This window comes from Rhinopithecus bieti, unplaced genomic scaffold, assembly GCF_001698545.2.
Source record: "Rhinopithecus bieti isolate Rb0 unplaced genomic scaffold, ASM169854v2 scaffold_3948, whole genome shotgun sequence".
NCBI classification, from domain to species: Eukaryota; Metazoa; Chordata; class Mammalia; order Primates; family Cercopithecidae; genus Rhinopithecus; species Rhinopithecus bieti.
The window spans coordinates 714,729-733,991 of record NW_016804646.1 but is presented as its reverse complement, the minus strand read 5'-3'; the positions used below and the strand labels follow the sequence as shown (position 1 = coordinate 733,991).

Here is a 19,263-nt window from a genome sequence, read left to right as displayed (position 1 = left end):
TCCACCTCCCAGGTTGAAGTGATTCTCCTGCCTCAGCCTCCCGAGTAGCTGGGATTACAGGCATGCACCACCACACCTGGCTAACTTTGTATTTTTAGTACAGACAGGTTTCTCCATGTTGTTCAGGCTGGTCTCGAACTCCCGACCTCAGGTGATACGCCTGCCTGGGCCTCCCAAAGTGCTAGGATTACAGGTGTGAGCCACCGCTCCCGACGATTATTTCTTTTGTTACTTATAACCACCCTGATGGTTAAGCATTTTCTTCCCCGTTTTTACAGTTCCGAAGATTGAAGTTTTGGAGTAGATAACTTTCCTAGGGTCTCACAGCAAGTAAGCCAAATGAACACCGAAATCCAGGCCTTTGACACCAAATTTCAGGCTCTTTCCAGTATACAGCTGCCACTGCCCACACTGCATAACCAGAAAGATCCTTTTTGAATTATTAAAATGTTAATTCCTAGAATTTGAACTCTGGGGCACCTTTAGAAACTCAAACTCTCAAGTCGTCATCTATCTTCCATGTGTGAAAATGGTCTTCCCCCCAACCTCAGAGCTTAAGGTCCCAGGGAAGGGGCATGTGACTCAGTCTCCCCACAGCCTCCATGGTGAGGCCATGTTCCCTAGTTGTGCGCTTCAGCTGCCCAAGCTCAGTCAACAACGTTTTCCTCTTATTCCCACACTAGCATCACTGACATCCACAAAGGGGCCAGCACTGGAACAGACCCTGAAAATACAAAACCCAGGCAGTCAGAGTCGTGGAGATGGACAAGTGTTCAGTGAGGTGGTGGACTGTGCAGAGGGATCACTGGACACTGGGATCACAGGGTGGCACTGCCTGCCCTTAACCCCTTCTCAAATGTCCCCCAGCCCTCTTCCAGCAGAACCAGCACCTATGCAATTAGAAGCCACAGTCCAGATGACTGGAACTAGTTCTACTTCCTAACGCTACCTGGAGAGTGGGTTTACTCAATATATTCTCCCAAAATACATCAATCTCCTGATTTGAAGGTATTGCCAAATGAGTAGTAGTAAAACCAAGAAAAACTTTTAAATGATAACTTACAATAAGCACATCCTGCTTGGAAAGCAGGCACAAATGATGCTAAAAAGCTAGCTATTTATAATTCAGTTCTGGGTTTATACTCAATAAGGCAAAAACAAACAAACAAAACACCACTTTGTCCTAGAACTGTTAAGTGAAGTTTAAAGAAGTCAGAGTTGGACAAGCGGTAAAGTTAGCAATGCTGACTTGGAAAAAACAACTTTTGCTATGCCTGTGGGCACTTTCAAACCCCTGAGCCTTTTAACTTCACCGTTAATGTCCATGTTGCTAGTATATTCATAATGCCGCTTTGACACTCCTGCATTGGGGACCCAACTCTAACATACTGGCCACCTGTAACTTGGAATACTAAGGAATACAAGATTTGGAATACTAAGCTGGAAGTAGGGTCAACATTAAGGATTCTGCCACTAGATGGAGAAATTGTCCCAGTCTAGCTCCATTGCAGTTCTGTTTTGCTTTTGAGAAAAAGCAGCGGGAAAGATATTTACAAATGTCATTTTGTTCCAAGTATTATGGTAACTACACTTTGCATTGACAAATGATATTTTTTATCTGTTTATTTTATGTACAGTACTTTAGCTTGAATAGGGTGGACATCCCATATTCATCTTGAAGACATCAGTATGTTCTAGGTTCTGTCTTTATCCACGTCATCCATGATTCGATGTTGAGTAAATCTCTTAAAAATTATTTGACATATTTTAAATTGCTGTGGCAATTAGCACTGTCTATGCAAATTTCACTTCCAGTTTTGCAACAAATTAGATACAATATTAAAGTCTGTAATAGATTAAAATGCATTTTGGGGATAAGGTCTTTACCACCAGCTACAATAAACAGTAAATACTCACAAAAGGAGAGGCTTGACTAATAACTGGACCAATCACATTTTGCATATTGCATTTATTTTGCAGAAAATGCTTTCTGCTGATTGTCTTTGTCTACTTTGTCAAAAGAAAAGTATGAAACAGTTACAGTTTAACAACACAAGAGATTAGCTACAGGTGCTCCAAATACACACATTCTAGCGGGCAGAGCAGTCACATTTTCAATTCAACTAAAACCTGCTGTCTTTAACTATGATTTTATTCTGTCCTTGACAGCTCAACTCTAACTACTTGAAAGCGACAAAGAAGAAGATTAAGAGTGTGCTTTTTATCTCACTAAATTAGGACAGGTGGAGTTTACAAATTCTGGTGTGCCAAAGTTGCCAATACACCGTACGAGAAATAAACCAGAAAAAGTTTCTGGACCCTGGCAAACATCTTTTCACTGTGAATCAGGTTGGGCCGACTGCAGCATCTCCATAGGTGGATTCATCTGTAAGCCACTTGGGACAGCACCGCTACTGCAGGTGTGAGCAAGGGGTGCTGGGGCTCTGGGGAACAGCGCGGCCTGTGCTTCTCCTCTGCTTTGAAAAGGAAGTTACTGAGGCTGCATTTCCTTCCTTAACCCATGAGACTGCCACTGGGTACCTAGTAGGTCAATCCAGTCACCACTGGCTGCCACGACAAAAAGTCACTGCATCTTTGGGGACCTGGGCCTTGCTGCTTCACATGGAAGGTGGTGACACAGGTGTCCATGAGGCTATGAGGCGGCCTTGGGCTGCAGCGTCGTACTGGCTGTCCACGATGTCTGTGGCCGCGGCCGCCCCTTCGTACAGTGGGGATCCCGAGGAAGAGGGCGCCGAGACCGGATGGGTGAGGGGTGCGTAGTGCGCGGGGGAGCCCCGGAAGAACTGGGCCCCCAGCCCATTGGACATGGCTGCTGCCTGGGAGCCTGGGGTGACGGCACCGTTGCTCACAGACCACAGGCTGGGGTACTGACTGCAACAGAAAGACACCAGTGAGCAGGACCTGGGCAGGGGCTGCAGGCCAGCTAAGGACGGAAAATCACACCAGAAATCCCATTTGGAGTGACTGTGTGATAGGACGTTTTTTCTTTCAAACCCATCATTTTCTCCAGATTATTACAGGATTCACAAGCACATCCTATGATGTATAGAAGTTACTGTCGTGTCTACTAATAAGAAACAAAATCATCAGGAAGACGACTGAAAAGATTATTTACATATTCAGAGCTCATGGAAGAGCGCTGTTAAGTTTCCCTACGAAAGACTCAGACCAGGCCAGCCACAGTGGGTGATGCCTGTAATCCCAGTACTTTGGGAGGCCAAGGTGGGTGGATCACCTGAGGTCCGGAGTTCAAGACCAGCCTTACCAACATAGTGAGACCCCATCTCTACTAAATACAAAAAATTAGCTGGGCATGGCGGTGCATGTCTGTAATCCCAGCTACTTGGGAAGCTGAGGCAGGAGAATCGCTTGAAGCCAGGAGGCAGACGTTGCAGTGAACCGGGATTTTACCATTGCACTCCAGTCTGGGTAACAAGAGCGAAACTCCGTCAAACAAACAAACAAACAAACAAAACAGAAAAGAAAGACTCAGACCAGCAGTTTTGCACTCTCATTCAGAATAAAACTTTTCGGATATTCTCAATCAAAAGTTACTGAGGATGGGCTTAAGTACATGTTTTTATCTAGCACACCCCACCCCCAACACTGCAGTCATTCTCACAATGAAGACCAGCCTCTCCTAAAACACTAAGCAGCAGACACTCCTTAGAGTAACTCCAGTACAGACACAGTTCCCTGCACTTCGTCCTGTTCAGTACATAGGTGTGCTAGCATGGTGCCTGGCAGCAAGAAAAGCACCTGGCAGTCAGACTAGGAAGCCATCCCCAGTTCCTCCTTTACCTAGTTTTGTCACATTACACTTCGCCCGAGACTACTTATAAGGCTGCGTTTCTCAACGCGTAAAATGAGGAAGGTGGAAATGACTACTGAATTCTCCAGTCTAAGCACATGGAAGTGGATAGTATTCAGTTACGGTAAGATTTTATTTTGGGAAATAATCTTGTCTTTCTGTAAGTGAATAATGAGACCTTATGTTGTATCACCACACTGTTAAACAAGTCTGAGTTAATCGAGGCAGGTTATTATGCCATTTTACGGATGAAAGCTTCATATTCTAAGATGCCCAATTAGAGCCACACTGAAACCCTTGGGTGGGACCGCTGTCAGCAGCTTGCAGTGTGCCGGTCATCTGATCGGGTGCAGGCTTTGGGGCAATGCTCTTGGAGCCCCTGAAAGCTTCTCTTGTTTATGCATTGTTGCTCTGTTTCTAATCACAGGCAATGGAATTCTTATTATGAAGGAATTGTTTTCTAGACAAGAATTAAGATCTCAGGCATATTTTGGTATTCTAGAAAATGAAGTACATTGCCTTTGAGGTCAAGATCACTTAAGTCCAGGCTCGCTCTGCTGTGAGCTGGTCCAGTCATTTAGTATCTTTGACCCTCCTTCCTCCCTGGAAAATGAGGGTTGACTTCTAGCTTTGGGATTTTAGGTTTTTATATTCATCCTATGAAGAAATGTAAGACATTTACCAGCCTGCTTGATTTTTAAGCCATTCTCCCTCTGCATAATTTGCAAGTTGGTAACAAAAGAGTCATCATTCTTTACCAGTTACCCAGCACATACATTAAATACTTTGATCCTAGAAAAGCCAACACATTTATTTCCTTAATTTAATAGCTCTTGTTGGAAAAGGTTCTGAAAATATCTCCTTAAGCTCTGCCTACTGATCCCAGAAGCCCTGTAGGAGACAGGCCGAGGCTGGGTTATTTTTTTTACCACCTTCCTTTTATATGTGAGGAAACTGAGGCTCAGAGAGCCTAAGAGACTTGTCCATCACATGAACCAGTAAGTGGCAGAACCAGGATGGGGACCGTGGTTTCATTCAGGGATGGGATAGCACAGCTCCCATTCCACAACTCTGTTGTAAAGGAGCCCAATCCTTCCAGTGAACAGACTGCAAACAGGAGCTCCGCAGTCATGTCACCTGCGATCCCTGGGCATAGCTGGCTAATATAGAATTCTAAATAAAGACCCAACCACCCACAGGGCCAAGGAGAATAAGGACTAAGAGCCCATAGGAATGGGAACAGCGTGAGGTCACAGGCAGAGCTCCCAGGATGCTTTGCACCATGTCCTGAACATACATTACCTGGAGCTGGTAGGTGGGCTGGCATTGTGGCTCACGGGGAGCATGCTGGGATGGGCAGGCATTCCGAGGCTGGACCAATTGTCATGGGATTGCAGCACAGATAAACATGCAGGTGAGTTGTCAGAATAGGCTAAGGGGGGAAGGTAAGAAAGTGCAATTATAGATGGTGTCTTCCAAGAACAAGAAAGTACAGTGAAATATCACCAATAACTGAAGCTACCTAACACTGAAAACAAAATGCACATAGGACATTAACTATAGAAAACAATCCATTAGTCTACTTATGTGGTTATCAGGGGCTAAGATTTATTGCCAAATGTATGTATTTGAAAGCATACCCTGGTAACCCAAGCTTTTTCCCTTATCATTATATCAGTAGATGCCCTGCAGACATTGAATCTTACAATCACTCGACTTGGAATTACTTATATTTAAAAATAAATATGTATTTACCCTGCCTTTTTTCCAGTGATTACTTCATAAGAATGGGCGATAGAAACCATTACTCCAGGCAAAATTAGAAATAAGACCTTCCTGCCTTGGAGTCTAGCCTCTGGTTGAACAAGTCCCAATGACTTCCTAACCCAATAAGGTCCTTTCATTTCAAATCAGCTTTAATTGCTTAATTGTTTTATGGTGTTCTTTAGTTATTTTCCTTCTTTTGGAGTCAGACAAAATTAAGTCTAGACATATACAGTGTTATAGAGAGAATTAGGCCAGGGGATCTTTATGGTCTATCCCGGTGTTCCTAATATTGGAGCACGCATCAGAATGGCCTGGAGGGCTTTTGAAAGCACACATCGTGGGTTCCACTAAGAGCTGCTGCCTGTCAGTCTGGGGTGAGGCCTGAGACTGTGCCCACTTGTGGGTGGTGCTGAGGCTCTGCCCTGGGCACCATATTTAGGGAATCGCTCGTCTAGTCAGGAATTCTTGAGCCTAGCTGCTCATCATTGTCACTTTAGAGAGGTTCATAAAAGACTCGAACCTGGGCTCTCCTCCTATAAGGATCAACCATGGTTCTGTGGGGAGGCCCAGGAATCTGTCATTTTCAAAACCTGGAGCACCAACTCTAAGGCCCATGTAAGGATGCAAGCCTCTGATTTGGGTCTCTGTGGCTGTTCTGCCAGCGGTGGCAGTGGCATAGACAGAAATTGAAGGTCATCTCTTGAGCTACTAAAAAACTGGGCTTGGATGTGGGTTCCAGGAAACCGTCCCTTTTTTTTAGATTCTAGACCCCTGCAGAATGCCCTTCCCAAAGTGGTCTTGCGGCCACCCACCAACCCCTGGCAGAATGAAGCTTAGGACTCACTTGGAGAATTGTTCCGATGAGCATAGGGGCTGGGGTAGGGCGAGGACCGGTGGCTCCTCAGGGCTGGGTACCTGTCACAGCCGTGCGTGGAGGGGAGGGAGAGGGCACCTCCAAACTGAGGATGAGGATTTGTAGGTGGACACAGGGTGCCGGTTCCAGGAAGAAGCCAGCCCCCTACTGTGAGAAAAGAGAGAGAGAGCTGAGGAACCAGCATTAGTGCTCCCTCCACCAGTCCAGAGAGCAGAGCCCAGGCCAGGGACTTCCCACCTTCCCCTCAGGGACCCCTGAGGGAGGAGGCACCCTGAGTGTCTCATACTTAAGACACAGTGCGCCTGAAGACCTCTGACACTCACTACCACAGGTTACCCAAGGCTTCCAATCCTACCTGAGTAAACCCGGGAGCCTGGCCTCAGGCAACCTAAGTTGTTTCCTCCTGAGAATCCTCTGGATTGCTTTGAGATTTACTATTCCCCAAGGCAGGTCAGCTTTCCTCCCCTGAGCATGAATACAATGTAACCACAGGCAGAGAGCAGGTGAGAGATGCTGAGAGAGTTGAGGGGTGCTTAGACAAGGGTGCCCTCCCCTTCTCCTCCTGCCACCCACAGAGACTGGGGAGCTGCCTTCCTAGCTGGGGATAGACCCCTTTACTGCTCCCTCTCCTGGTTTAGCCTCGCCCCAGGAGAATCAGAAAGTGCTTGCAAGACTCCCCTTCCTTCCTCTAAAACTACAATTTCTTCTCCACTCATCTTTTCTCCTCTGAGACTGGGAGTTTTGTTCTGTCACCCAGGCTGGAGTGCAGTGGTGTGATCTTGGCTCATTGCAATGGCTGCCTCTCGGGTTCAAGGGATCCTCGTGCCTCAGCCTTCCAAGTAGCTGGGATTATAGGCGCCCAACACTACACCTGGCAATTTTTGTATTTTTAGTAGAGATGAGGTTTCACCATATTGGCCAGGCTGGTCTCAAACTCCCAGACCTCAAATGATCCATCCAACTCGGCCTCCCAAAGTGCTGGGATTACAGGCGTGAGCCACCTTGCCCAGCCTCTTCTATACTCTTTAAGCTTTGTTGTTTTGAATGAGAAAAAGCAACCCCTAGGGGACAACTACTCTGGCTTCAATTTCCAAACTACTAACAATTCTCCAGGCAGCACTGAAAGGAAGGGTGCAGACGTGCCCTCGCTGCCCAGCCGGCCCTGGCCAGAGCAGTGGCTCACTCTGCTCAAGTGAGTGCCCTTCTGGTTGTTCAAACAGTCTAAGAAATGATGAAAAATATATTCAGAATAGAAAACACCTGTGTAAGGAGGAGTGTGCCATGTTGATTCATCCAGCCTCTTGACTAGCCAGTGCTACCGCATTCATTATTTAACATCTCCAAGCCCCTTCCCAGGGTGGAGAGAACCGCCTAGGGTGAGACAGAGCGTTTCTCCCAACAGATGCTGCTATATAATCTTCTATCCAACTCCTGGAACTCCTAGAGGTAGCTAGACTTAAATCCAACTCTCTCATCCTCAGAGCCACTGTTTCCACCAAAACCAGCAGGAGCTGGTGAGTCATTCGTAGAACCAAGGGGCTAAGGAAAAATTTTGTTCCTAAGCGTCACTGGAAAGATGGCCCTTCAACCATTAATGAAAGCCTCAAAGAGGATGTAATGAGCTAGATTCTCCTGTTGCCCAATACTGGAGAGTGTAAACACCCAGCTAGGTCTCAGTCATCCACCCCAGGCATGGTGGCAGCTGCCTCAGGGCAAAACAAAAGCACTAAGGAGAATATCCACAGCTCCAATTAGAGCAGAGGTTAGATGGGCAACACAGCTTCAACATCACAGGGCAAAGAGCCTTGAATGACAGAAAGGCAATCTCACATTTCAGGCGCACCCAGAAACCCCCTTGTCTTCTCCATCTCCACTTCCCAGCTCTCAGCAAGTCTAGTCTGGATGACACAGAATGCCATGACAGAGTGCAACAAACCGTACATTGGGAGTACCCAGGTTGCTGGCTATCTCCGGTTTCCTCCATCATCTCTTTGTGATCGCTTCTATCGAAACAAACAAACAGAAAAAGTATATCGAATTGTCAAAAAGAAGGAAATTCAGAAGAGAGGGTGTGCAGCAACATCATCTTTCTGCATACTTCTTTGCCCAAGGGTATTTATAGTTAGAATTCTCTCACCTTTCCTTTGCATCAAGGAAAGCTTTTGCAAATGGATTGTACTTAATTTTAAGAGCTGTGATCTGAAAAACAAGAAATTGCATTTACTAATATATTCCCTATCAGTCAGGGAATTTAATTTGGCACCAAGAAATTGAGAAACGCCAGTACCACTTTTCAATACTCAAATATAATCTGACTTCTTTCCACATACAGTTTTCTATTTGGAACTGAAAATAGCTGGGTAATTGTAAAGAGTAGCACGTTTATGAAAAATTTTCAATGTCAATGTTCTGAGTGGGATTCATAATAAATTTAACCTACTACTAACAATGTTCCATGTGTATAAATCAGAAATGGCTGAAAACACAAGCTGGGGCCACTCAGGAAATAGTGACCTGGAAGTTCTAGTTTTCGGTCAACACCAACAAGGTATCCAACTAATCCCCAATTTGCAGTACTTTGGGGTTGGGCTTAGGCGTAGATTTACAGGCACCTATGCAGTAGCTTGTATCTAGTTGAGTCTTCACACTGCAGAGATTTGAGGGGCTGCCCCCACCCCAACCCTTTGGGGAAGATTTCCAAGGAAGGACATGTCCCTCTCTCACTCAAATCTTGTTCTCAAGAAATTCTCACGCCGTTTAACCTGAATACTTTATGGATCTTTTGATTTTGAGCATTGAGATGTTTCTAGTTTTAAACACTTTCATGGAGAATTCAAGGGGAAAATTTTGAATGGGGACTTATTTTAAACAGTTGTCCCCTGTGCTTCCATTTCAAGTTATGGAAAATTATTTGAAGGGGCAGGAAGCCTTCGGAGCTCGCGGTGAGGTTAGCGCCTCTCTCCCCACTCCCCCAGAATCTCCACGGAGTAGCACACCGGAAAAGCAATCCCCCTCTGTCCTTCTCACCTCCTCGTTCTGATAAGCAGTCACCGCTATGAACTGGGTCTCAGGGAAGCAATGGCTGGTGATCATGCGCTGTGGACCCCCGACTCTCACTATGTGAATTCGAGGCTCATACTTATGCAAGGAGTTCAGCATGATCTGAGGGAGACAGATACAGGATTGGTGGCACTGAAAGTCCTGCGTTAAAACGGCAAAACATCCATTTCTCCAGGATGCAGAAAGTCCTCTGGATCCCAGGAAAGTGTCTCTACTATTGAGGGAAGTGGGGTTCTACCAGGGGAGGCTTCTCCGAGGTGTATATGTGCTATTCCCACAGCTTGTTTGGAAACGGGATGTGAGATGCTACACACCATTAAAAGTAATGAATACTCATCACAAAATCCTTTCACCTGGTGGAATAAAGTACTAAGGCTTCCAGGAAGGCTATAGACATTTTTAAAAGCCTGGGCTTGTTTGCAACTTGCCTAACCTGGGGTCTTCCAGGAACAATCCCGACTGAAGAATGTCCTTTAGAAAAGCACGACTTTACAAGTTTGTTCAGACTCCACGCAGTAAGTACTGTGGCGCATGTTTAAATTTAAATGCGACTTTGCCATCAAGGCTGGTATCTTTTCCACCCCTAGGAGAGTTTAGGACTAGACACAGAAGTTCCCCCAAAGCTCCAGACCTTCAAAGGGGAGTGCTCCCGCTCCCCATTCGCCAGGCGTGGATGTTAACAGCTTAGCATAAACAGCACTAAAGGCCTTATTAGAGAAGGCTGTGGCACTTTCTCCAGGGCAGACGTCACCTCCCGTTCAAGCAGCGTCCCTTCCCGCAACTCCCGAGAAGAAGCGCAACGCGGACCCCCCTCGTTCGTCCCAGACCTGGCGGGCTCCGCACGCCTACCTGGCCCCCTCCGTTGAGTTTGTTGGTGAGCTTGACTTTGCTGAAGGAGACGGGAGCCTTCATCCAGTGGGCCCCGAAGTTGGGCGAGTCGGGGTGGATGTAGACGCAGCTGGGCGCCTGCGGCTCCGGCTTGCCCCCGGGCACCCACTCCCCGTTCACGTACTTCCAGCGGTGGTTGTCCGCCGCCACGAAGTCCAGCAGGAAGGAGTACATGGCGTTGGGGTCCAGGCCAGACACGTTCACCTTCAGCACTGGGAACATCCGCCTGGAAAACACGGGGCGGGCGCAGGAGGACCCCGACACTGACCGGGTAGGCCAGAGGCCGAAACTGGGCACAGAGGCCTCTGTTATTTTGGGGCTCGGAGGAGCCCCCTGGGGAACGTCCAAGGGTGACTCCCAGCTCCCCCTTCCCCGAGTCCTACCAGGTCCGGGTGGCCTCCCCACCATCTCCACGGCCTCGGGAGGCAAGGGCGGAGAGGACCTGGCGAAGGGTTTCAATGCTGGAGACCACAACCCAAGGGGACAGGCGGATGCCTTTGAGGTCGAGACCCTGGGGTGCGCGTTCCTCCTCCCCAAGCTTCCGCGGAGAAAACCTCAAAAGAGGGGCTTGCAGAAATGCACTCCAGGGAGTTAACCAGAGCGGGAGCAAACACAAAGTCCTCCTCCAGGAGAAAAAGAGTTCCACCTCCAGGAACTTGCCAGGCCCCCCAGGCTGCCCAGGCGCTGAAGAGCGCGGTGCACGCGGGCTCCGGACGCACACCCACCTGCCATTCTTGGTCACGATCATCTCGTTGGTGAGCTCCTTGAAGCGCAGCCACAGCTCGCTCTCCTCCAGGCCCACGCGCAGTTCGCGCTCCGTGGGGTCGCCCTTCTCGCTGCCCGCCTGCAGCTCGCTCTCCACGGCGCTCAGCAGGTGGTCCACTCGGTACTGCAGGCTCTTTCCCGCGCTCTCGGTGCCGGGGGAGCTCATCCTCCTGTCCGGCTCCCCTCCCCGCCGTCCCCGAAGCCCAGACTCTCTACCTGAGAGCCACCTTCCCCCTTCTTGGCCGCCGCCCTTCCGAGAAAAGGGGCCCCTCGGGCGGAGACCTGTGACGGCTCCCGGGTCCCAGTACAGACCCGGGAGGAGGGCGCGGACCAAGACGTGGGGGGAGGGGACAGGGGCAGAGGGGTGGGGAGAGGTTATTCCACTTGAACTCCCCAAGGCTCCACTAGAGTAGGTCTCTGGGGACCGAAATTCAGTGCCCTCCCCATAAATAGAGCCGCGGCGGCAGCGATGGGGAGCTCGGCGGATTGGGCAGCGCACGCTTTGAAGTGCCGGGCAGCAGCCCATTGGCCGAGAGCGGCCATATCAGACCCGGCCGGGCGGGTCTGGGAGGCCGGGGGCCAACAATGGGCTCCAGCACGCCTGTTTCATGTAAATCCTGGGCCCCAGCTCTCTGAGCCCCGGCCCAGCCCCTACACCCCCGCCCTTCCCCAAATGTTTGCACCTCCATCAAAGCGGCGGGGCAAGCCCGGGAGGAAGGTGAGCTGGACGCCCCGGCCCGCCCCAGCCCACACTTCCGCGAGGGGCGGCCCGGCCGCCTGCGATGCTCCCCGATTCCCGCGCGCGGGATCCTGCTCGCTTTTCCAGCGCGCCCGGATCCCGCAGCCGCTCCAGCCTGTGACGTCCGCGCAGCCTCACCTGTCCCCGCTCCAGGCGCGCCTCCCTCCCCTCCCAGGCACTAGCGCACTCGACCGGGCTCTGGGATGCGCCGCGCTCGTCTCGCCCCAGTGGTGCTGGTCTCGCGCCTCCGATGCCTCAACTCTACAGTCTGGCAGTTTCCGGTGCACCTGTCCCCACACGTCCCTCGCTCACGGAGCCCCAGGCAGCGTCACGAACACCCAGGATCGTGGATCAGCCCGCCCCGGCGTCGGGTGTCCCAGCGGCTCTCACCATCTGGAAAAGGAAACTCCGCGCGCAGAGATGGAAATGGATGGAAATAAGCAAAAGCAAAACGACCCCTTCTGGGAAGTGTCCTCCTCGCTCTCTTATAAAAATAGGACTTGATGCCGAGGTCTGCGCGCGCACCGAGTCGAGTGTGCCCAGGCGTGTGCGTGGTTTCTGCTGTGTCATTGCTTTCGCAGAAGGTGGGAGAGGGTCGGGGCTAGCGGGGTGGTCCCTGACGAGCCGGACTCGCTTTCCGCGCCCGGCCCAGCGCAAAGCGGTGTCAGCAGCGGTTGTTTTATTACCTTTCGGTGAGAACTTACGCGAGGAGAGCGAAGGAGAGGTGACAATGAGCAGGAAATAGTTCAGTGGGGTCTCTTTAAACAGTAACATTCCTCCTAAAACGGGAGCCCAGGAAGGGGGAAGGAGGCAGAAGCTCCCGCTTCCAAGGCCTGGCTTTGCGCTTCTGCACACCTCGCCATTCGCTGGACGAGGGTCTGGGGTAGCAGCCTCAGTTTCCCTGTCTCCTGGGCGGGCACCTCAGCCCCAGCCCCTCTGGAGAAAGCCGGCGCATCGGGTGGGGCAGCGGGTTCAGAGGAGTCTTGAGCCCCAGCAAGGGAGCTTTCCCGCGGACATGGTATCTGCCCCCCGCACTAAGTCCCCACTGCCCCCTGTCCCTCGCCCAGCCCGGCTTGTTCCGGGGTCGGGAATTGCTGGGGAAGCCGCCCGAGGGATCCCCGCCCGGGACTCGAGGGATCAACCTGCCTCGCGGTGTGCGGAGGGTTCCCAGGAGCCAGTCCCGGGAGAGGGTGCCTGCCGCCCCGGAGGGACAGGGCTCCTTCAAGCCCTTCTCCAACTTAGACCTATGAGTCAGGAAGCCGGGGCGGCTTGTCCCGGTCCGCATTTCTCAGGGTCTTTTGTTGTTTGGGATGCAGGGATATTCCCAGGGGGCTGACCCAAGGGGGAAAGGTCCTTCTGGAAAGAGGCACCAAAAGGACCTCATTTGCTCCTGAAGCCGGACCCTCCTAACACGCCTTCATAGGCCCATCGGGCCCTGGGCTTTGGCGGAGAGCATGGTGCGTGTCACTCTCCTTACTCCGGGTATTAAAATGTCTAAGAGGTCATCGCTTGGGCCCAAGGCCTCGGAAGGGTAGGATAAAAGGGAAAAGTGGAGGGGAGGTGAAGGAGGAACGAGGGTGGGTCCCTGGCAATTGAGGGTCTCGGAACCTCAGGCACGAGAGCGAAACCTCTTCTGCGGCTTCAAGGCAAAGGAGTCCCGAAGGCCGAATCCTTCCCTGCGCTCGGACGGCGTCGCGGCCGCTTTCCCACAGTCGGGAAGCGCCAAAGAAGACTGGAGGATTTAACAGATCCCTCTAAAACTGTTCCGAACAGGAGGGGCACGGCCAAATAAGAATACAACTTCAGCAGGAAAGAATATTCCGTTTCTAACATGCGTAATAAAATTTCTACTTTCCACAGAGAATGTCCGAAGCGTTGAAGAGTACGACCCAGGAATTGAACCACCCAAGTCGGGGGAGGTAGAGGTTGGAAGTCACCGACTTTGGCCAGCACTTGTGTAGTGTCACCTGTCTTCGCTTTCTAACGATTCTTTTTCCTCCCCTTTCTGTGGCTGATTTTCTGATCTTTGTTCCTCAGTTCCCAGGACCAGGCCCACTCCCTCCGCCTTTTCAGCGAAGGCTGCAGTGCATGACAGTTTACAGCCAAAAACTTCCTCCAGCCCGGCTATAAAGAATTCCCAGGTAATAACAATGCGCTTCCTTGGGAGGAAAGAAGGGCAGAGGCACCGCCAGCTGTTTCGCTCCCAGGGTTTATCTCTCCTTGGGAAGCCCAGCCATTCAGAGAAAAACAGGACAAAGCGCTATGGCTGGGCCTCAGGGTACAAGCATGTCCCAACGAAAACATGCTTGAAACATTTTTATAAGAAAACACACACACACCTCACTCGACTCCCAGAGAGGCAGTTTTCCTGGGCCCAATCCCTTCTGAAAAAGCAAAGCCATTTATCTTTAGGAGCAGCCAACAGTGAAGCTATAACAGGTTCAAGGAGGGGTGGAGGACAGCCTCACGCGACTCTTACCCCACACTCTCGTCCCTTTCTTTCTGCAAGAAAAAAATGAATTTCTTTCCTGATTATATATGCACTCCTTGTAGAAATATTATATATGTATCTGTCTTCATATACATGTAAAACAGTCACCCTTAGTATCTGTGGGGGGTTGGTTCCAGGACCTACAAAGATGGCAGAATCCAGGGATGCCATAGCTCCTTGGCATGGTATTTGCATATAACCTGTAGACTTCCTCCATGAACTTTAAATCACTTCCGGATTATTTATAATACCTAATACAATGTAAACGCTATGCAAATAGTAGTCATACTGTGTTTTTAAAAATTATTTTGTGTAATTTTTCTTCTTTTATTATTGGGGAGAGGGAGTTTCGAATGTTTTCTATCAATTCAATCAACCACGGATATGGAACCTGTAGCTATGGAGGGCTGGCTGTATGTTTATATCTCTCTGTGTATATAAATGCTAACCTCAAGCACTAAACAATGTTCATATTTTGGGGTGCGTTCCTCGTCTTTTTTTTCATTTTGTTCTTCTCATGAGCTCCTTCTCCCACACTGACTAAGCGGACTGAATGCAAACATTCACAAGTTCTACATTAGAGATAACAGCCGTGTCTCATGGCCAATAATTCTGCCACCAATTGGTTTATTTGTCTCTCCCATTAAAAGAAACCCAATGGCTTTTGTTATTGCTTTCAAAGGTGTGTAACATAATTCTTTAGACCTTTACCACTGAAAAATTTTAAAAGCCCATTGGGTTGTTTGGGGTGGTTGTAGTTTTGTGGGAAAGAACAGAGACTAGCTTTTTTAAAGTCTTCCTCTCAGGACAAGGATCCTACCCTGTGCACAGCCAGCCCCTCCCTGCTGCTCTGGGGAGAAGGCTTGGTAAGGTGCTCCTTGATCTGCAGGGAGGCTGTGGCCATGCTGAGTGGACGCAGGGACGACTGTCAGCCTCAGGCTGCATCTCAGAACCAGATCCCATCCAAGCTATTTTTTTGGAGTCAGTGGGCTTTGTCACACATGACAGTGTGTGGTTGTTTTAGTGACAGGAGTTCACACATTAACAACAAACCAACCTGCCCAGTTGAATGTTTGGGAATGTGACAATCCCAAACATTTCTCCTTAAAACTCTAGTGCTTCAGCGCCATCTCTTTGGAATTCAAAGTTCCAGAGGGGACATCTGTGGGCTGCTGGCTTTTGATCTCTTCCTCGATAGAGAAGGGTAGCTTGAGTTTTTCTGCCCGGATACTTAATGTTTTCAATCCCTTGTGGATAAGTTTCTTGGTGATGTGTTTCAGTGGGAATCTGCCTTTCCTGATTTTGCTTGGCATGCGGGGAAAGCCCTTTCCAACTCAACAAGTCTCTTTAGTTCTGATTGGTGTGACGGTGAGTACTGTTTCCACTTCAGGGGTTATCTGTACTTCCGAATCTGAGGATCCTTGCCTATTCTCCCGCCTCCTCCCCCGGTGTTGTTTCGGCTCTTAGATCTTTCTGCATATATTAAATGGCTTGTGAAATGTTTTTTCCACACCACTCTGTCAATTTGCCTCCATGTCACTTTTGGTTTTTACTGCCTCCAATGCAGATTTTATTTCTCTGTTGTAGCCTCAGTTTTCCGATAATCCTTATTTCCTCGGCGTCCCTTGTCATCTTATTCCCTTGTCTTCTAGAGCAGTCTTTTTGCTTCTTAATGTTTCTGTTTCTTAGAGGCTGTGATTCTCTGCGTCTTCTGGTACTCAAGGTTTATTTTTTCCCAAGCTGCTTTTCCTCTGTGTCTTCTGAATAATCGCTTTCCCCGCTTCCCTTTCAGCCCTTTCGGGGAGTCTCCACAGTCTTTTCTCTTCCTTCCTCCTCCTCTTATATAGGGGTGACTGCCCAGCATGCCTCCTGCAGGGCTGCACTCTCAGGCACCCTGGATGGATGCCTCTTTCACAGCCACATTGGGAAGAAAGAGGTGTGGAGCCCGCCTTATTCACAGTGAAACCAGCCCCTGACTCATGACAGGGACTCAGTAGGCCTTCACTGAGTGGCTGCGTTGGCAACATGGAAATGCGGTAGCAAGTCTATCTAAGAAGAAGCAGTAGCACTGTACTCAAATCCACTGGACACATGCTACTGAGCACTTTCATCAAGAACAAAACACCAATCCTTCACATTTACTAAAATGCAGGATGCCTCTGAAACTCCAAGGGTCTTTCTCTAGTAACCCGCTCATTGATTCAAATAGTCAGGTGTTTTGGAGAGAGTAAAGGAAGGGTTTCCTGTGAAAATTGTGTATTAAATGAGACCTTAAGAATTACTATGAGTGAGCTATTCCAAGGGAAGCTTGAAGATGAGAGGGCAGGAACATGCTTGCAGGCTGAAAATGACTCCAGTAATCATGACAGGGGACCCCATACAATCGTTTAATTCATATTTATATACCTATGTATGTCATACTACTGGAAATTTTCTTTCTCCCTCCTCTACAACTAATTTCGAAAAATCCTACTTTGGCCCTGAATAAAGTATGAAGTGCCTCACAAATTATCTGGCAGAAAAGAATGTTGGAAATAAACGTGGGTAGACGTACACACACACATACTCCAGCTGGACCAGCTCCAACTTCCATAATCACCATTTAGCAGGAAAGGTTGACATGATGTCCCTAATCAGAACATGCTGAGAACAGTTTTGAAGGGATCTGCAGGGCAGGCAGTCTCTGAGTTCTGCACCAGGGCCTGACACTTGCCGGAGGAAGCAGGGGTGGGAGAAACCAGCAGGAGCTCCCCAGAGGCCGCTGGGGAGAGGAGAGGGGTGGGGCTGGGCCCCAGAGTGGAGGGAGGTAGCTCTTACTGTTGAAGAACAAGGGATACTCAGGAAGGCCAAGTGGAGCTACAGGACACACAGAGCCCCTGGGCACCTGAGGAAGGAGAACCTACGAGGCTTATAAAGTGTACGAATCTGGAGCAAACTTGAGATCAACAAACTGAGAGAAGACAGTCTAATTTGAATGACAGTAGAGACTCAAAAGTCACAATCGCCTATTTAATAAGAACAAGTGGGACGTCACGGCAGGAGGGGTGAAGCCTGGCAGGAACTGTTAGGTGAGACCAAGTGCTGAGTGTGTGGTGAGGGAACATAAACTAGGAGGAGATGAGATCAAACAGGGGCGGAAATGGATGGGATTGCAATACCCTCAACGGAACCGGCAGGAAGAACTCTAGAAGAGACTTGCAATAACTCTGGAAATGGAGCACTTTTAGAGGGTTCCTATAGAAATTCCCATCAATACTGTAGGCAAAGACAATGAACCAAAAAAAAAAAAAGTGACTGAATTATAAGAATACTCTGAAAGGACTGTTGAAGGCTAGTGGAAAAAATGGAAGACAGGTCAAAACAGAGCTGAAATCTGCGGAAGGACTTGTCAGTGGCGGGAGAGAGGGGAGGAGGCTGCAGTCGGGAGGTAATGGGAGGACCATGGTGAGAGACAGAAGCCCGGAGGGAAGCTAGGGCTGAGGCTGCCATGGGGGCGGGGAGTGAAGGGCTGTCCTCCCTACAGATCAAGTACCAGACTGATAGTAAAAATGGGACAAAGGGGAAGGACTTAGCACACCTGTGAGAACAGATTCAGAATCAGTGGTTCCCACCACAGGGACTTCGGCTGAAAAGACACCTCGGAGGAGAAAAGCCCATTTGGAAATTAGAATTAGCACATTCTACGTCGGACACTCACAGCTCCAAGGTGACAACCTGTCCCAGCCCCAGAACCCTAGAAGGAGCTGACATTCACTGGCGCCTATTGTGTGCGAGGAATTGTGCATACACTACCATTTAGACATTGATGGGAGGTAGTATTCCCTCTTGTATATATAAGGCGACTCAGAGAAAAGAGTAAAAAAAATTGAGTGGCATTTCGATTTCTGATTTGTCTTATTAACCACAGGTTATTTCCATTAGACTAGGTTAACTATGTGAGAAGTAGAAGCAAAGTATGTGAAAAGTAGAAATAAGTTTTTTTCTTTCACCCACCATATTCATACAACCACATATGAAAGGAATCTGGTGTGCTTGCACTCCAGTGGGAGTGTGTGCGAGTGTGCTTGCACTCGAGTGTGAGTGTGTGTGGGTGTGAGTGTGCTTGCACTCGAGCGTGAGAACGTGTGTGTGTGCTTGCACTCGAGTGTGTGTGTTTGGAAAAGAGAGGTGGTGGGGAAACTAGTTGACTTTACTTTTGAAATCTAAAAAAAGTTTAGTAATCTGAAAGGCAATAATAGGAGCCGGGGGAAGAAAATCCCACCATGTAAATAACTTCCAATCCAGGCTGAGATGCTGAACTATAACCACAGACGTGGACACTAGAGAGAAAAACAGATGCCAAACCATTTAAGCCTAAACACATTATCCTGAGTTTCCAAAGAACCCTGTGAAGTCAGTACTGTTAACCCCCTCCTTAAAAAAAGGTCATAATAAAAGGAAATGTACATCAGAGAGGTGAAGAAGTTTGCCCAAGGTTACAGTTAGTGTGTAACTAGAATTCCAAATTACGCTAATGAACTATGATAATTCCAAAACAAGAATAGGAAGACAAGGATTAACTCCTTGTATGATTGTATGAGTGTCAGCTCATGTATAACGTTCAAACATGGTTGACTTCAGGAGTTGGCTTTAAAGAACCCTGTATCACAGTTATCACTACAGTGCTTCTTTTGAGTGTTAGAGGGATTACGATGAGAGGCAATGAAAGGAAAGCAGGGGGGTGCCGCAGGAACTTTGTGCAGTGCTGCCTGGAGAGGTTTGAATGCACAGCACATATTTTCATGTGTTTCTCATGTTTGTGGGAAAGCAAAATTGTGTTAAGATGACCAAACCTAATTGAAACCTTG

The 19,263-nt window shown here is 48.8% G+C and overlaps 1 protein-coding gene across 2 annotated transcripts; it reads right to left on the bottom strand.

Annotated features, from left to right (window-relative positions):
• Positions 1-1,954: 1,954 nt before the first annotated feature.
• On the bottom strand, positions 1,955-12,402 carry TBXT (T-box transcription factor T). 2 transcript variants are annotated; one of them, XM_017869536.1, is made up of 8 exons: positions 12,064-12,402; positions 11,147-11,436; positions 10,383-10,647; positions 9,501-9,635; positions 8,611-8,672; positions 8,415-8,476; positions 5,135-5,264; positions 1,955-2,892 (listed from the first exon to the last, which is right to left on the bottom strand). In XM_017869536.1, the coding sequence occupies exons 2-8, from the start codon at positions 11,350-11,352 to the stop codon at positions 2,619-2,621; spliced, it is 1,134 nt and encodes a 377-aa protein (XP_017725025.1). In that variant the 5' UTR covers positions 11,353-11,436; positions 12,064-12,402; the 3' UTR covers positions 1,955-2,618. The 2 variants fall into 2 exon arrangements, with proteins under 2 accessions (XP_017725025.1, XP_017725023.1); XM_017869534.1 differs by lacking the exon at positions 12,064-12,402 and adding an exon at positions 6,444-6,617 and having other exon boundaries at positions 11,147-11,623.
• Positions 12,403-19,263: the final 6,861 nt, after the last annotated feature.